Raw genomic sequence first — 19,059 nt, forward strand, 5'->3', positions numbered from 1 at the left:
GCCGCCATGGGCTGGGCTAATCGTTATAATAATCACTTCAGGCACAGCCTGGCTCCCCCCATTCAGTCTCCCTCCACTTTAGGTCTGTAAATATTTGTCCTGTCCACATCTATTGTTGGCACAGAGGCATCAGAAGAAAGTTCTCTTAAGCCTTTGCTTGCATATTTGGCTTTGGGCCAGCGAAAGCTAAACCCGATCATCTTAGCCTCTTACTGCCCCTGCTAACTCTTTTTTTTTTTTTTTTTTTTTTTTCGGTAGTAAACGGTGACTCTCTTCAAGATGGGCCATAATTTCCTGGGGTAGGTTGGCACTCCCCCAAAGCATACACATTTAATAGCATGTGCCGGTGCAAGTAAACAGCAGGACAGAGGGTTTTTTCTTCCTTTTTTACACACTATCCAATTTGTTCCTTGGCACTTTCCCCACTCATAGGGAAGGGTGGCTGTCTCTGTATACAAGCCAGAGTTTGATTTATTTATTTTTTGCCTTCCTTGCTGTAGCTGTCTGTAGCCGGCACACCGAATTTCCAAAAATGAAGGTGTTAATACAAGTATCGTTTACTGCCCCTCCTGCGACATCTATGCCACTGTTATTTCCAAGTTACCCAAAATGAGAAAAGCAATTTGGATGAGTCAGGGAGTCTGCCCTGACTCAGACTGTTTAATGTAGGAGTGTCTCAGGGTTATGCATATTTCTGTTAATATAGGGTCAACCTTTGGTAGGGAGCTCTTGGTTTGATTTGCCTATTTTTAGCAAAGTCACACCAATGCAGCAAAACCAGCCAAACTAAACCTGGCTCAGTTTGCGTTGAATTTGTGTGAACAAAAAAAAGAACAAAACCCAATCATTGTCTTAAAGGAGTGAAACATATTAATTTTATTCTGTGCTCAGCCAACACACTAGTTTTTATGTCTGTGGTGGGGAATTTTGTACAAAATCCTCCTTTATTCTTGCAGCCCCAGACTGGTATGACTGTCTAGTATCAGATGTTCTGCTTTTGCAGTAAAAAGTGTTGCAACATAACTATTTTTGTGTTTCATACACAGGTCTTTTTTTTTTTTTTCTTCTTCTTCACACAAATGAAACCACAAAGACCTCTCTCGAATTCTGGTCCTTTCAAAGTCTCTATGCAAGGACACTGAGAGAAGCTCTATCATTTCTCCTTTCTACTCTCTCAGAAGGCTCTTGATGCAAGGACAAACGAAGAAAGACTTTGTATCCAGGTTATTAGTGTTAAGAATAAGAAGTTGTGGGTAAATATTCTCACTGTATCTTTTGTGATCCCGCCAAGGTTTATTAGTCCTGGGTCCAGCAGAGTAATTCCATGTTAGAAAATCTTACTGGTGCATGGATTAGAATGTCTTAATTTTCTGGCTTCCAGGAAGGCAAGCTGACTTTAAATACAGTGAGTGAGGAAAAATAATATAGTAAGAAATTGAACAGAATATCTAGGGAGCTAGGGAAACTGTGTAGGAGAGTAGAAAATGGTTATAGGAGAGTGTGTGGTGGGAAAAACCCTGTATTCCAAGTCTCATATCTCTGGAATGGCTCGGTGAGAATTTCTCCTCAGCTGGGACAAGCTAGCATTGCTCTATTGACCTTTTTGAGGTTCAACTGATTTACCCCCGCTTAAAATCTGACCTTTTGTGTCCCGATAGCAAGGTGGCATAGAACTTTTGTGTCCAGATAGCAAGGTGGGAGAGATCAGAGCAACACTTCCTAATCTCCACGAAGGCTTCTGAAGCAGATAAAAAGGTAGCGCTCCTGCTTTGCATTCTTTAACACTTTAGGAGAGCAAGCAGGATGTCGGAGTCGCTCTGAATGAGATCGGAACAAGGGTTAGATGTTCTTGTAACCTTAAAAATACAGGTGATGCTGATTTCTGCTCTCTTCTGAGAGCTTAAATGATTGAGATGCAAGCAACCAAACTGAGACAGTGGCCCAATGCACTTAGCCTGGTAGCACTGTCACCACAAAGATGGAAAGAAAGATCATATCTGGGCACCAGCCTAAAAAGGTTCAATGGACTGTTAAACAAATTAGGGATCAGATAACATGTTCTCCCGGTCACTGGGACAAAGTCTGTCTGCCTTAGATTAAAAACACACATTGTGCCATAGCTAGAAATGCTCACTCTCTACTTCTTGTCATGTGTGAAAATCCATATCATTTTTATGGCTGTGCAAAGCATTAGATCATCTGAAAAAAATGAAGAAAATCTGTAGTTTAAATTGGCCTCTCCTCTTTATTAAGCAATACTGAGAGTCAACACAGGTCTTGGAGCTCACCCAGAGGAAGTTTGGTATTTGATTTGAACATGCACAGTGCGTCTCTAAAATTCAAACTTGACGTGAAGGGCCAAGACAAATATATTCAGACGTACAGCCTGCACCTGCAGTCCATGTTACATGACAGCCTGATGTCATGGTCTTAGCCTGTGTAGCATTTGTAGCAGAAATCATCCTTGCAGCGTGGCAAACAAGGCCTTTCTGTTGGTTTTTTTTTTCACTGCTAGGCCTTCATCTCTAGCCATTATTAGATTACTAGCCAGAGAATCTGGTGCAGAGCTCAAGCTAATGTGAGAAAATAGAATTCTGTGTATCCATGCGTGCACCAGTTCTGAAGAATTGATAATGCTTACGTGTTTATTTGGTGTAGTTATGATCCACCTTTAGGCTGTACTACAACAGTATCTGCATCCCTGCCTTCTCCAGGGCCATCTGTGATCTTCCTTGCTGATGTGATTCCATAATTTCCTCTTCTTTCCCATCCTTCTTGCAGCAGGAAGAATTAAAAAAAAAAAAATAAAGAAAATATGGTGGTGTTGGTTTTCTATTCAACAATATCCTAGGAGAAGCAGCTTTGGCTGCTTCACTGAAAAAGTTGCTACAAGATGATGTCATCTGGCAGGAGGCACCAAAACAAGACGGGGTATTGCAGCAGCTAAAAATGACAATCTGCAATGCACCAATATTTAGGTTTCATGGTGCTATAAAGCAGTTCCATTCAAAGAGATGCAACTAAGCACTGTTTGAGTTCTGGCTTCTTGCAAGATGCTCTGTGCCTGTACTCTCCACATAATTAGATGTAACAGAAGTAGAAAAAAATATTACACCTAAACAGAAGCAGGTATATTTGCTCCAAAAATGACTTTTTTGATTAATGCAGTGTTGCAATCCAAATGCAGATGGTTTATAAATCACCTTTTTTCAAAATCACACTACTTTCATTTAAACCCTTGGGAAAGCGCTGATGAAAGATGTCTTTCTGAACCTGTTTAGCAAAACATTAATTTGAGATTTGCTGTCTAGGAGTCCGGTGTCATGATCTCCAGAGTCAGGTGCTCAGATCTTTGCAGAAAAGGCTGTTTACGTTGTGGAAGCCACCTTAGTACTAAGGGCAGATCACAGAGGGGCTTGCTGGTTCATTCACAAGCTATGCAAAAATTTATACGCAGGGTTTTTTTTGCCTGGAGAATTGGCTCCTAAATACCAACCATATTGGGCTTTGAAACATGTGACTGCCTCTCTAGGAAGGCCATGAACATGCAAGTAAAAAAGTGAAGTTCCATAAAGACAGAAGGCAGTATATAATCCTCTTGCTAGAAGGCAAACACTAGGGCACACAGTGCACAAGAAAGGCAGATGATGTTTTGACTTAAAAAGGCAAAGTACCCCCAAATTACAGAAATATGCATAAATCAAGAATTGAACTACCAGAATTGTTACGGCTGCCTTAGACTTTTGATTCAGCAAATAATATGATAGCTTTAGATAGCTCTCCTTCGCCCAGTATTCAGGCTGACATCAAGGTTGTGGTCCAAGCAGCAGTGGCCTATATATAACATTGGATATCCATCCATTAGTGACTTACCGCTCTTCACTAAAGGCAGAGAAGAGACTAATAGTGCAAACCTGCAGAGAATATTGGTCTTCTGCATGGCAGGGCAGAAGGAGCTCAGAAAGAGCAGTCGTGATCCCATGCCACAATTTGCTTGACATGACGTTCTTCACTGAGCATTTTCAGAATCGAAAAACTCGCTTGTAGCAGAAACGGAGCCTTCCCCAACACGCAGGGTGTGATGGAAAAGTGAAGCAGCTGCACAAGGCAGCAGAGAGATAACTCGCATGGCATCCTTTCAAAGCTGGTGGTCAGGAAAAGCCACAGATGAGGGTGCTGCCTGAAGACCTTCATCATGCCATGACGTATACAAGAGAGAGGAATCACTGATGCGAAACAAGTCAAATCCAGAACTCAGCTAAGCCTTTCAGCTTATCAACAAGAAAATACAGATGATGAATGATCTCAGCAGAGCCTCCAGTATCAAAGAAAAACTCGAAAAATTTGAAAGCTGTCATTTGGGAGCACGTCATAAGCTATAAAGCACAGGTTTATTGGGAGCATTAGCCAAGGTCATGGATGTACAGGAGAAGTCTTCACCTGAATTATGTGCAGGTAAAGACCGAGTACTGATGACGAGGGTATTCTCAGGAATCAAAGCGTCCTGTCTTTCGGGCACATCATTAAGTTGAAAGCAATAAAATTATGCCAAAAATGTTAGGTGGATTTGGTGAAAATGGTGTTTTTACTACACAGTGATATTTATTGTGCTACGTGAATGCTTATAATAGACAAAATAAGAATGGTGCTCCGTGTCTCTAGGATACTGCCTGAGCCCACAGACTGTGCAGAGCACGTGAGATGTGAAATGAGATGCAGAACATGCTTTCATGTGGTTTGTTCCTGTTAAAATAGAGTTATGGCGTAAGCGTGCCTGGCTGCGTCCTTAGCGATCGTTGGTCACGTGAGCAGGCAGAAGCTTGTAGATATTTGGTTGTGTTAGAGAACACAGATTAGGTATACCGAGAAAATTAAATTCTCTGCATCCTTTTTCTTGAAAAAGCCACAAATAAACTTGTTTTCCCAGGAGACAGATTTGTACCTGTGTCAGTTTTGAGTCAAATCAGCAGGGTTTTTTTTTAATTATTTGAAACTTAGATGACTTAGGTTCGTTGGGTTTATGTAATTTTCCATTTTATTTCCTTTTTTCCTGGCAACTGTTTGATAACATGAACAGCCAGAACACTTACAGTTCTGACGAATGATTTCCAAAGACTCAGTAGCCTGGGTGATTGCTGCCCTTGTGAGCAGGATCACTGGAACTCCCTATGCAGGCAGCCAGTAAATCTGCAGATACGTGTTTAAGCATTAAAATGGTACACAAAACTGCGATAAATGAACTCCCACAAACCTTTTTCTTTGCTGTGCAAAATGGGAAAATGGAAGCAGCAGCCTAAATGAATGGAGCTTTTACATGTTCCATAACATGACATATTATGGATTACAGAGTAAGTAAGCTCTGTTACCTGGTCAGGAAAGGTCTGTTCAATTATTTTTAAAAGCGATGTAGAATACCTCAGAGTGTCTGGGTGAATGATTATTTTAGACCAGATAACTGTATCCCTCTCATATAAATCTCAGCTTCTTTGATCCAAATTTTAGGTCAGTTCTGCCTTTCTTTTGTTTGGTTTGGCTGTCTGGATACTTGAATTTTATCTCATATGCCTCCCCTTCAGCACACTCCTTATGAATTTTAACTTTTCTCTTTTCCTTTTATGTTTTATCTTTAATGGCTCTGGCCTCTTTTAGCTTGGATGTAAGCTAAACCATACTTGGTGTTAAATAATTGGAAAGGTGGTGGTCTTCAAGAACTCCCTAGACCTCATGGAAGCTGAGTTTAAATAGTTCATATTAATATCTGAAAACAAAGCAATGTATTCTCAGTAGAACAAAACATTTCAGATGGACAGAAAGGAATTTTTTTTTTTTTTTCATTTTCTTAAGCAAAATGTTTCGCTCTCATTCCATTCAACCCTGAATTGTATTTTCTTTAGAATTTTGGATAAAATTGAACAGAACAGAATTGAACTGTTACTTTTCTGCAGAAAAAAACATTCTTTGTTAGTGTGGTCATGATGTGTATATTTTGGTCACTTGATTGTTGGAAACAGATTTTTACTGACTTCACATAGGAAGTAACTCATATAGGATGCTACTTTTTCAGTTACACTTACTGCTGATAAAAGATAGTACAACGTGTGATGAGAGAGCTGTCTGGTCTACAGCAATTCCTGTGAGCTATGCAGTGTATTCACCATCTCTGTCTTTGCTTGTACAGATGATAATATTACATACTTTGCTGTCAAGTCTGAAATCTTCCAGCTTTTCGTTGCTGGTGTGGTACTACATTTGTTTATGTAAAGCTTCACTGTTTGGTCCACTCTCAACTTGTGTTGTTTTCTACTCTGTTGTGCTATTGAGGTATTTTTGGCAATGTTTGTCTCTGTTGTTTGTGTCTATGGACTGACTGCTATTTCTATTTGTAGTACCTAAACTGGCTTAATTTACAATGTCTTTCGTTTGCAGCAGTCCTGAGTGTGAAAATACTTTTGCTTTTGGAAAAACGTTATGGTTTGTGCAGTCCATCCTTGGACTCCTGCTGAGGTCAATGAGAACTTTGTCTAAACAATGCAGGGACAAACCCTGCACAACATCAGGCACAAGTCCTGGGAGCAAGGACTGGGATCCGGGTCTCTGTCCATCCCACTGACCTCCCCCATTACTACTTGCTTCGTTTTCTCTTAACTTCATCATTCTCCATTTCCAGCTACCATATGGATTCAAGTGGAAGCACAGAAGGTGATGCCATTGAGTTTTTGGTTGTCCGATGATGAGAATACCATCAGAAAAGGTGAAGGACATGGGTTTAAATCCAGGCTTGAGGTGGAGTTGAACTTATGGTGCTTTTGGCAACTGTTTATGATAGAAAAGGTGGGCAGTAGCACCCTCTCTACCAAGCACCCCTTGAAAAGGATGGACCCTTCTCAGGCTTGTGTCTCTCCTTAAAATTGGATTCAAAGCTCTGCATCCAAAATGGATGATGATGCTAAATTCTAGGAAGAACTGAAAATAGAGGTGCATCCTTGTACTTACTGTGTCCTTCTGTAGCAGTTCACTCAGTGCACGGGCTTTCTGTATCTCACCTTCTGGAAGTGCCTGTTTGTCTCCATTGCCTCTATAAGAAACTTCTGATTCTTCTTCTGTCTGTCGCTTCAGTAAAACTCAAGGGGGCAGTCACTAGTTGGTGGTACTCACCTGATTCTCAGCCCTTTCTCCGAGATGTTTCCCCTAAAACATTTATTTTGCCTTCTCCCTGCTTCTTCCCGTCACTGGCCCAAGACATGAGTAGCTTGTTAAGTAGATGAAAACAGATACAGGCACTTGGAAATTCCTATTGTTCTCCAGAGAGACGACTGTCTAATGTCCAGCAGAGCAATGCCTGAGACCCATCTGTCAAGATAACAGCTGCCACTTTTTCCATAGTTCGTTTATAAGATCACCGAGATCAAAACTTAGAGATGGAAAAGACCTATTTATAATAACAAACTGCGCTGTTAATAGCTCCTTTCCACTGTGGCTCTGAAGATACTTTAAAGGCTTACTGAATGAAGCCTGTCAAGATACCTAAGGCAAAGTATATTAATTAATAATATTATTGCTGGGTATGCTAGTGACTCTCTTTCTGACCTTGGTGAAACGACAATCGTCGTTTCACAGGGAATAAAATGAAGGTGAGTTATACTTACACAGCTGTCTGGTAGCAGAACCTGTTCTTTTTGACATCCAGCCTTTTGCTCTGATCACAAATCTACGCTATTCTGTATTCTTGCAGCAGTCTGCTCTGGAGAATAGTCCCAAGTGCATCATTTAACTTAGTTTTAAATTACCGTGATCCAGGTCTTAAACTGCTACATATAGTTTTGTACTTTCATTAATATCAGGGGAACTGTGCCAGTTTACGCCAATGACAATCGGCAACACCAGGAACAATGAACAATAATAGGAAGCAAATGTGGCAAAAGAAGAATGTCATAGCTAATATTATTTCAGAACACACAGTCAGAGTTTACAGGCAAAGTGGTATTTATGACACTGCTAGGGTCTGCCTTGTAGCACATAAAACACTGTTTACATTGAAAACAATACTGCAAAAATACTCTTTTTTGTGAAAACAGGTGTGTTCCTCGTAGGTGGGAAGAACAAAATATGCATCTATAGAAAGGTTTGTTCCTTTGATGAGCGTATCTCATATAGCTTTTGAAAAGACAGCTTAGAAAAATAATGGTATCTGAATAACATATTCTTCCACTGGAGTGGTACAGCAAATGATGAAGACTGCTTAGCAAAATGCTGGTTTTATCTGATCTTAATGGTAGGCTGAACTTCTGACAATATAATGAGGGTTACCCAATACATAACTTGTTAATAAACCCTTCTCAGAGTTCAAAGACTAGAAGTGGGTTTTATCTTATGTTATTTCTGCAGCGTGTTTACTGTATGTATACTATACAGTAAGTGACTAGGTCGCTGTAGGAAAGTCTGCGGTCACGGGGTCTAACAGACCTTAGGCAACATAGTCCACAGGAAAGCGTTTGGTATGCAAATCGAAACCGACTTGGTTTCAAACTGCATTTTTTTGCTAATCTTGACTGTGATCAAGTCATTTTGCGTGGAATTAATTTCAACTGTCTTTAGCTACCTACAAGTCTATGGTCTGTCTGTCCATGTCAGTGGAGAGAGCGCAGCGTCTAGATACCTGTCCTTCTCCCCTCTTGAGAAAGGGATTCGTTCCTCGAGTGAAACAGCAGTGTGTTTCACCTGATTACCCTGTGTGTGTTATGCTGAAGTGAGGTCCCATGGTGGCTCCAAATTGGTGCCAGTGAAATCATGTCTTATTTTCCCCATGTGGAATCGCAGGCAAGAGGAGACGATTCCCCAGGAATTCTCCGAACACTTGTGAAGGGAGGGGATATTGCATAATGCCAGCCAGGAAGGTTATACCACATCTCTAAAATAAGACATTACAGGAATGTCTGACCAGTCTGGATCAAAAAGTTGGATACCCTGGATAAAAAGCCTTTGACTTCTGCGTTATGTACGTTTTATGTACACATGAGATCATGATAAAGTGGCAGTGTCTGCGTCTGACTATTTAGAGTAATGTAATCTTGGCATGTTGACTGTGCCTTCTTATATGGCTCAGTCAACACCCATTTTTATAAACCGTGTTTTCTTCTCTGGTTGCATATTTTGTGTGTCTCACTTTTTCCAAGAATGTTTTTCTCCTTCTTCTTTAAGAACAGAGTAGTTGCTAAGTCCTTTGCATGATGTTAGACGATTGCTGTGTTTGTCAAAATGAGTTTCAGTAAAACACTACTCTGTGGAGAAGGTATAGCCATGCTATGCATTGAAAAAGTTAGATGTGATAAAGAACCATGTAAACAGGGGTCTGCAGGAGAGAAAGAGCACTCACTCACTAGCGGTGTAGGGAGAAATGTTATTTTTCAACTCCAAATGCCCCAAAGGCCAACATACCATTTTAACATCGTGGTGTTAAGTGGTAACACATTAAGAACATACTTTTTCATGCTCAAATTTACTGTCTCTGGTTTTGCATAGCCTCTTAATCCAGTGCCCTTACTAGAGATGGGTAGATTTGTCACTAGGCTGTTGCTAGCTTAAGCCAAGGGAATCGGAAGTGTTGCGCTGATAAATTAAGATGTCAGCACAGATTTTATTCAGAGGGAAATGGGGGCACATACTGGAAGACTCGACAGTTGAAAATCAAAGAGTGCCCAATCTGGGAACAGCTCGTCATTAAAGCACACCCAACTGCTGATGCAGTATTGTTATATTGGGTCGGGAAGGTGTTTCTTCTGGCAGATCATTCAGTCTTCTGCCCTTTCCTGAGCAGAGGAGGAATTAACTAGTAGGGAAGCTGGTTCTTTTTTCCCCAAACCCCTCTCTCATGTGATCTTGGAGCCATGCTCAGAGCTTTCCCAAGAAATGTCTGAAGATCCTTTTCTGCTTTCTGTGGTGTTTTGCCACGCTCCCTGCACCCAGAGCTGTACTGAGAAGCACCGGTGACCTAGCTTAGCCCTTCCTGGGCCATACACTCCAAGACAGGTGGCTGTCATGTTCACCTACTTCAGTGAGATTTAACCCGCTACTGAAGTGCGTAACGTCCCAGTGGAAGGTCATCTGCACATTCATACGTGTGCTACAGGCTAAAATATCAAATCCATACCACCATTGCATAGGCAATCATGAAACAAAAATGGGGAGGAAGGAAATACGCGTGTGCGTTGTGGCATAGGATGAGACTGAGAATGAAACCAAGAAGGAAAAAAAAGAGAATAATTGTATTGTCTTGGCACACTTGATGGCCCGAATTCTTTGGCCAAGCTCTGCTGCATGTGTTCGGGTGGGAAATCTTGCAAAATGTCTTCATTGTATTACAGCCATGCTCTTGAGCTGCTCTGCGTGCTTCTTGGCTGGTGCCAGAGGGCAGGGACAGAAAGACCTACCCCAGTCAGGAGCATTCCCTCTGCCTCCAGAACCTGTGTTACAGGACACGGTATTTAGGGGTAGAGATGTAAGTGATGCAGAGTATTTCTGTAGTAATATATTCTCTCTAAAATGTTGCTTTAGACATCTATTGTCCCGCTCATTAGCATACCCAGATCGACCTGGTTCTGCCATGCTTATTCAAATGAAATTTGTCTTATGCTGCAGAGCATGTATATTTTACAGCTGAACTTTGTAATAGTAACGGAATCAAACCTTAAAATAAAATGACTGTTTTAAGGCAACAGGATACCAGAGGAATTGTTTCGGTCTCCTTTAAATTCATGTAGAATATGCTTATTGAGCCTCATATCTGCCTTGAAGGTAAATCTACTTTTCCTTCTCTTTTAAAAATATGCAAATCTATAAACCCGTTAGGACAGAATAATGCCTTTCAGTAGAGTGAACTAGACAATTGCATGTAATTTGCTTGGCTGTGAAGTCAAACTAAGTGCACGGCTCTTTCGTATTATCTTGTAGTTGTACGCGACGCTGATATATAGTGCATGGTAATGCATTATTGAGTAGTTGTCTGTTGTGTCTTCATTGCAGTCTGTCAGCTGCATAATAAATAATTGATTGTGCTGCTCTTACTTCACATTAAAGATATATGAGTATATAATACATGAAGAAAATGAAGCAGCAAGGCTGCCTGTGTTGAAAAGATCAACTATTACTGAAATGCTCTGTGGTAACAGGAACTAAGAAGTGACCACCACCGCTATCCATTTCCCATTTCTATACTTTGAGTCAGTGATTGTTTGTCATGGCAACAAATGGCACACTCAAATTGTTGCTGTTGCCTTTTTAAACAACAACAACAAAAAAATGTGCAGAGATGCACCCCCCAGTCTCTTCAAATATTATCCCGCTAGACTGAAAATTCCCTTAAAGAGATTAACAATTTTGTCTTAAGTGGCTGTAAATTCTCAGAAAAATATGGTCTAAGCCAGCAAATCCTTTTTTCCTCATAAGGCTTTGTTTATATTAAGCAGAGGAAACGTTAGCAGGGAAAAACTGAGTTTGTGTTTACAGTGGTACTGAACCTTTCCCTTGAAAAGCCGTGCTTCCCTTCTCAGTTCCGTTGCCAAGGTCCCCGTACAAGACACAGTAAGATGGCCCACTGTCCAAACATAGCTTAGGAAATTAAAGCATCCTCAAGCTCACATTCAACACTTCCGTTATTTCCATTACAAGAAACGTAATTTCTGATGAAAACAATTTTCATCAGTAAAACTGATGAGGCGCCAGATTTGTCCAGAAAAGAGTTTGCTTTGGAAGTCAAATCAAGGAAATCAGAGGTATACGCTACTTACTGCGTGGTTGTTTGGGAGGAGGCTCGCAGCCACGTATGACGACAGGTTACTGGGCACTGTTGTTATGATGAAAAAGTGTAAAACAGTGAACTGTGTTTTGAGGTAGTAATGAAATGGCAAAGGAAGATGTGAGAGGTGTGAGATATCTGGCTTATGCAGATCTGGATTCTGATGGAATGACCTGGAGAACTGAGGCATGTTAGGTCCTCCAGGCATTTCCCTGGGAAGCAGAAACACAAGGCACCGACTGTAAAAAAGTGTTGCCCAGGTCTCTCCATTTAACACTAAGACATACGGGAACTGTTCTTGTTCCTGATGGGGAACCACATGTTTTTCAGGTGTGTTATCATAAGACTCAGCCACGAGCTAGGGAGGAACGCCGCTGAATGCAGAGCTGTTGTCCTGCTTTACCGCAGGAACTGATCTATTTTAATGTAAAATGCAAATAACACCACTGAAATCAGTAGAGTTCCACTGGTATAAACCAACCTGGGATGTGATTTGTGACTTTATGGATGTGTTTCTCCCACCACTCCTATGTGATTTTGCTGAACTCCTCTACTTTGCTGAACTATACCCTCCTCTATACACCATGAAGGTGTCAATTTTGACAAAAAGGCTTTTTGTACAGTTTCTAGGAAACTTCCCAACAGTACATTTTCCAGACTAAAAGTGTTTATTAGTAATTACAGGTTATAAATGGGGTGGGGTGGGGGTATCAGAATTTCCAGCCTGTGTGAAAGTCTCCCAACAAACTATTGACATATTTTGACATTAGAAACAATATATTTTAAGGAAAAGAAGAAACACTTGAGATCAAAAATTCTTAACCCACAGCAACACTAACTGCAGCAAATGCTGCCTCTGAGAGTCAAACCAAATGACAACTTTGTAGCAGCACAGATCTGCTATGAAGCATAATTGGGAAGTTGATTGCATTAAAGGGTATCAAAATATAGTCCCTGTCCTGAGGAGCCTCTGGTCCGCATAACGTGAAACAGGATAGTGTCCTGGAAATGCCTCCTGAATATCTGCCCCTCTTTCTGCTGCCAACGTGTTCAGAGAGTAGCTGTCTCCAAGCGTATGTATTGCCTTTACGTTCTGTAGGTAATTACAATTTGAAAAATAAGGTAATGGAATACTTTGCAGATGAATGTTGCTGTTTTTTGAAAGTCACCTATTCAATTTATCCCCTAAATACTTGTGAGGTAAGTGAATCCCATTGTACAGGATAAAAGGAGAGCAAGTAGTGAAATCAAGGGATTTGTCTTGGATTAGGCTCTCCATCTTCTGATTCCCAGAATGTGTCAACACTGCAAAGACAAATAATTCAGTAAACACTGGAGCCAGTGAACCCTGGGATGCAATTTGGTCTACTTCACTTAGGTATGGATGGATGAGTTAATACCTCCTCACTAGGGCCCTGTAAAAAGCCGGTCTATCATTCAAAATTAATGTTGTTAACTTTTAAACTTTCGTAAGTTAGTTGCTGACTGGCAGTGGTAAACAATTCCAGCAGGATATTGCAGTCCTAACATCTAAATCTAGGTGCGATGAATCATTCTTGGAGATACTGCTCTTTCTCCATTAACTGTAGAAGCAGCTCAGATGACAGGTTGAGATGCAGTTTCTACCTTTGAGAGGGCTAACATTAGCAGTGGCATTTTACACATAAATTTTCTAGATTCAGGCATGTAAGCTTGACAGACTGTCTATGGAGGGCCTTCGGTTTTCTCTCTCTCCATCCATCTTTTGTCTGGATAATGGTTTGGGTGTGGTTTGGGGGGGATGGTTTTGTTGGGACCATAGGTGTAAGGTAGGTGTCTAAATAGCTGGGCTGTTTCTGTGGATTTGTATTATGTGGCTGGTTGAATTCCCAGCCGAATCATTCTCAGGTGAAGGAACCCTCTGGTAAAAAGGAAACTAGGCTGTGGTCCAGCTGCAGCATTCATGTCTTTCCGTTCCTGGTCTCTCCTCCGTAATACGGGTTCTCTGATAACAAATAAAGATTGAGCCTTTCTCTTGGTAGAAGCATTTAAAGATCTTCTTCCTACACAGATTTCTTTTCATTACACACATAGGATAGTATGAACCCTACTCCTCTGTCAAACTTGGTTGAAATTGGCTAAAAGATTCAAAAGTTGTTGGGCAAGTACAGACAGTGTCATTAGCCCTCTCCCCTTAGGAAACAGACTTGTGCTGTGATCTTAGCTGAGGCTGACTGACCTCAGTTAGTTAATTCATGTTAAAAGAGTGTTTTAATAAGAAATAATATCTTGTGTTAAACCTAGACTGAAGTTTTGGTTTCACTGCTGTTTTAGCCCAAATGGCATTGTATTTTTGGCAGTTTAGATGGATCCCCAGCCGTGTTTGTTAACAAAATGACTTGTCTGCTCTTTGATCTTCAGCCTCAATGAATTAAATTTCAATGATTCAGCAGAACCCATGGTCTGAAACATCTCCTTTCTTACAGCCACCTAACTTTTAAAAACTAGTTATTAGTTAGGACGCCTTGTAGATCAGAATGTTTTCAAATCTGCTTGTACAATTAATTATTTTAATACAATGATTGTTACCTTTCAGAATCAAATGTAAGGTTATTATAACAAGTGCAGGCATCTAGATGTCCTTGCTCAGTCAAAACTCTTATTGATTGTTCTGACTTTGCAAACCAATGTCTTTGTTCAGTTCCAGATTGTGTTTTTTTTTCTCCTTGTTGTTAGCTAGATAAATAGAGGTGCTAGCAGGCTGAAGATGGGCATCCGTCCTTGTTGAAGAATATTAACCAAATCAATTTTTTTTCACAAAAAGAAAATCAATTGATGCATTAGCAAGAGAGAAAATAAAACATTATGCTGGTTTTGCTCCCAGGAGCCTGAATAGTCAAGTCCAACTTTCAGAAATAGAGATAACAAAGATCTAAAGTTCAGATCTAAATCCGGATCGGAACTTCTCCAGGGCACATGGGGACTCTGACTCATTTCTAAACTAGATGTGCATTTAAAGGGCAGTCGTATAAAAATTGACCCTCCTGCCAGAGCTTTGGTGAATATGGACACATCTGACTCTTTGAATCCCAGTTTGTTCTCCAAAAGCAATAAGGTGGGCTGGTGACAGAGGCAGTTACGTTTCTGAATCCATCACCTGATGGATTTTCAGCCATTGCTGAAAATAGGGTATTGCTGTAAACACAGGAGAAGCAGCCTGTTTTCTTCTACAAGGTTTTCTTCTACAGGCTTTTGATGGTGAAATTAAGAGTCAGTTTTTATATAATGCATGTTATTAGACTGGCAACTCAGGGGCTGATAGAAACGTGATTTTAAATGGGAAACATTGTCCAGTAGCTGTGGTCAGGATCTCTGAAGAGTTAATTCTGGTTCTGTTACCAGTTTGTTGTGTGGCATTTTAGTGAACCATCAGACCTTTAAGCTAAGTATTTTAATAGGATTTATTTACAAAATGAAGTGAAAACATATGAAAGTGTTGTGGAACTTTGCATCTCAATCTGAACTTCCAGACTGAGGCTATTTTATAATACATATCTTCCTCTACCTCCTTGGGCTGCTGTGAAGAATAATTAATGTTTGCATACTGCTTTGAACATGCAGAATGTAATGACAGTACTAAGTTTTAATATTAAAACTATTAAATATTGGGATTCTGTAATAGTCTCCTTCCATTTCATAGAACCATAAGGTTTTATGATGTGTTTAAAAATAAAATTGCTGTGAGGAAGGACTGCCATTTAAATTTAAGATCAAATACTTCAAAAAGGATTATATGATATGCCTGAGAGTTCCCCCTGAGCTGCTTCTCCCTGCCTGCCCTCCTCCGCACGCCAGGCTGGTTTTCTGCATTACAAACGAACCTGTGTTTGTCTGTGGCCGGAAAGCCTTGTGCAGGCAGCTGGTGCGACTTCCCAGCCTGCGTGGAGGGGGTTTAAGGGTATCACTGAGCCGATATATTGCATAATATGTACTTGCACCAGGGCATATGTAAAATACTTCACTATTACACAGTGAAAAACTTACGGAATATGGCAAGTGCTAATGGTGAAGGTTATGACACATATCTTATGGGCAGGTTATTCCATAATTTTCCTTCTAAGGCCTTATACACACACACACACGTGCACGTCTCCAAAGTACCAACTTTGACAAATGTTGCCTTTGGTCAACAGCCAATTTGCCTTAATATGGCATTTGGTTTTAATATTGATGTGAAATATCTAGACACAGAACCCCACTGGAACATTCAAATACTGCGTACTCATTACTGCGAGTCCAGAATGCCATCACCACTGATTTAACTCCTAATGAATTTGGAGACATCTATGTCTGAGCTAGTTGTCTGGACTTCCCTTATATTCATTGCAAAGAAATAGGCACTGCTAGGATGCAATTCATTATGTCCTAATGTAGATCCCTAGATTTGGTTAGATGAATTGCCCCCTGAAAGTGCATTTTTCTCTGACTTGATTATAGAGGGAAGCAGAGTAATTAGCTCAAAAGTAGCTGGCTACATCTTGGAAGCATAAGGGTTGGTAAGGTGAATCCTACCCTTTTAGTTTTTGTTTTTCGTTCTGGCACATCTCTTTATATTTACCTTTGATTCATAGCACAGACTTTTTAAGCAGCCAAAGCATGCCTTTTTTGTTGTTTGGACAATAACTGATGGTTTTCGCTGAAAAATAAAACTTGTTCGTCAAGCTGGTCTATTAATATAATTGCTTTAATGGAAAGAAAGTAGTAAGACTGTATTTTTCATATTGGATCATAAAAGCAATATTTCTCAGCCTTTTCTGTCAAAGCTGTGCTTATAATGTTGTTTTCAACCAGAAACTTTCTCAGATATTTGCGTATTAATGAACTTTTCTTTGTACAGCATCGTGCACAGGAGAGTCACAGTGTATGCCCAGAACACTGGCACTACAGCATTACAAAGAAAGGATTTTTTCTAATGTATAAATATCAGCCCAACCTTGCAATAGCCAGGGTATAGCATTTTGAAAGTGCAATTAACCAGGGGGTTTTAAGTTGAAAGCTACATAATTATCCACTGTTTGAAAAGAGAATGTGAATACCTAATCATGTAGCACTCGCTCCGTAAAGGTTTATCCATTTGCTGTAGAATCTGGCCATGTGTTCATAATATATGGGTTGAAACAGTGTTGTGCCCATCAAAAGGAATGAGTAAGGTGTTCCTGTGACTGTCTCTTGTGGCTGAATGAAAATATAAAGAATGAGGGTAGTAGAGTATTCATATGAATGTTCTTGCTATTTTCATATTTTGAATACAGAGTCTTTTCCATTCTTTCTGTATGAGGAAGAGACACGTGCAGTTGTAATGTTGTGTAGAAGTTTCACACACGTGGTGAGGAATGGCCACATCTGTGTAACGCACGTTATTCTGGTACTCCTGATTAAATCAAGTAGGGAAGTCAAACAATCCAACGTACCAAATATCCCTTCTAGGTATTCTGGTATAAAATTGCAGGAACAAGTCAAAGGAGCTGCTCTGTACTTGCAGGTGTTTAACTGGCAGCAAATTTGGCTCAAGGGTTCCCAAACCTCAACCTACATCTCCACCCTTTGAAGTGGGTGGAAACCTCCCGTTGAGTGTGGTGAGCTTTGGGCCGCCGATAGCGACAGCCCCCTGGTTACCTGACATGTACTCCACAAGGGTTATGCCCTTTAGTTAGCTATGCTGTTAAAAGAATACCTTCAAATAAACGGTAAGTATGTTTTAGGGAGCTTTTTTGTGTTTAGGAGCAGGCCTGGATCAGGCACCTGCATTAGGATTCCCTCTTCTGCTGCTTCCCGCTTGTTCCTTGCCTTGGAGCCGGCAAGCTCCACTGTGCGAGCAACAGCGCTTCTGTATGTCTGTGCAGCGTTCGGTACGATAGGAGTTATTGCATTAAGAATAATAAGAATAACAGATTTCCATTCTAGAGCCTAAATTACTAGAAGGCAAAGGTAACAGTGTGGTACCACTGTATTCGACTCTCCTGCCTTATCATTTTGGATGAGGCTTCAAAGTGAAAATGGAAGTGAGCAGCTGATGTGACCAAGGCATTAATTTTTCACTCCTTCCCTCCCCTCCAGCACTTAAATTTAGACATAGCTCAGATTGAAACTGTCTGTCTTGTTTTGGCAGGAATGCTACAGAATGGGAAGAAGTTTGATTCCTCCAGAGACAGAAACAAGCCCTTCAGGTTCAAGATTGGCAGACAAGAAGTCATTAAAGGATTTGAAGAAGGTGTTACACAGGTAACAAGAAATGATTCTGGCTGAACTTCAAACCAGCTGAAGGGGGTGTGAGCACTGCAATGTCGGGCGCAATGGTGACAGGACCAAGTGGAAATCACAATGTAGGGTGTGGAGTGGTTTTCTGAAAGCACGGTCCATTCGAGCACGGTATTCCCTGTAGTTGTCCTCTGTCCATACAGGGATTGTACTACATGAGGCTTTCCCTACATCCCCTACTCATGAGGCTTTCCATGTGCCATGAGTTTGGGATGGGAGAGGTGACATCTCCTCCCTGGGTGCCAATGTGCCACACAAGCCCCATCCCTTTCCCATGGGCAGCTCCACATATAGATAACAGTGGCCTCTAAAATGTTCCGAGTGGCAGTGTTTTGTGGAGCGGCCTCTATTCAGCTACTCCATAAAAGCCCAAGCTGCTCTTTTAGATGACATCCATGACCGAGCTACAGATTTTGACCCGTACTGAATAAGGTACCAAACTGCACTGTTAAATTTTTATGACCTCAGGCTCCCTGCTACAAAACTTAACATTCAGTGACCAGCCCTATGCTGAGAAAAAGGAAACTGCTCTCCATTAATTGCAGCTTGAGTGCCAACACAGTAAAACCCTAAAAGAGCCACACACTGCAATTCATTGCCAGCTCTTGCTTTTTGTCTGCAGCGTTGTGAGGGCCCGCTACGTGGGGAGTGCGGTCAGGCTGCTCGAGGGCAAGAGCAAATGAGATCAGGGTGCAAATTCCTCGTGACTCCCCGTTTCGGGGTCCTAGAGTTCAGTGTAGGAGAAAGCTGCTCAAATAGGAACGACTATAACAGGAACAACTTCTTATGCTTGAATGGAGAGAAGGGAAAGACTGCAAAACGAGAAACAATCCACTGAGGAATGATGCAACCGTGCTTTTCCCGAGAGGGATGAAAGAGAAAATGGTTCCAGCCCTATGGAGAAAGCAATGCAAGCATTCCCCTCTCTCCAGCCAGAGAAGGAGAAGTCCATTTGAGGAATCTGAGACTCT

At 41.0% G+C, this 19,059-nt stretch overlaps 1 protein-coding gene across 3 annotated transcripts in view; it reads left to right on the top strand.

Moving 5' to 3' along the window:
* Positions 1 to 19,059, top strand: part of FKBP1B (FKBP prolyl isomerase 1B) — a 79,585-nt gene that overhangs the window by 58,197 nt on the left and 2,329 nt on the right. For all 3 annotated transcript variants that reach the window (XM_082481161.1, XM_082481160.1, XM_082481162.1), the window contains one exon: positions 17,940 to 18,052. In XM_082481161.1, the coding sequence (XP_082337287.1) occupies positions 17,940 to 18,052 (113 nt within the window). The remainder of the gene's footprint in view (positions 1 to 17,939; positions 18,053 to 19,059) is intronic.

Source organism: Vanellus vanellus, assembly GCF_965231255.1.
Source record: "Vanellus vanellus genome assembly, chromosome: 3".
Classification (NCBI taxonomy): Eukaryota; Metazoa; Chordata; class Aves; order Charadriiformes; family Charadriidae; genus Vanellus; species Vanellus vanellus.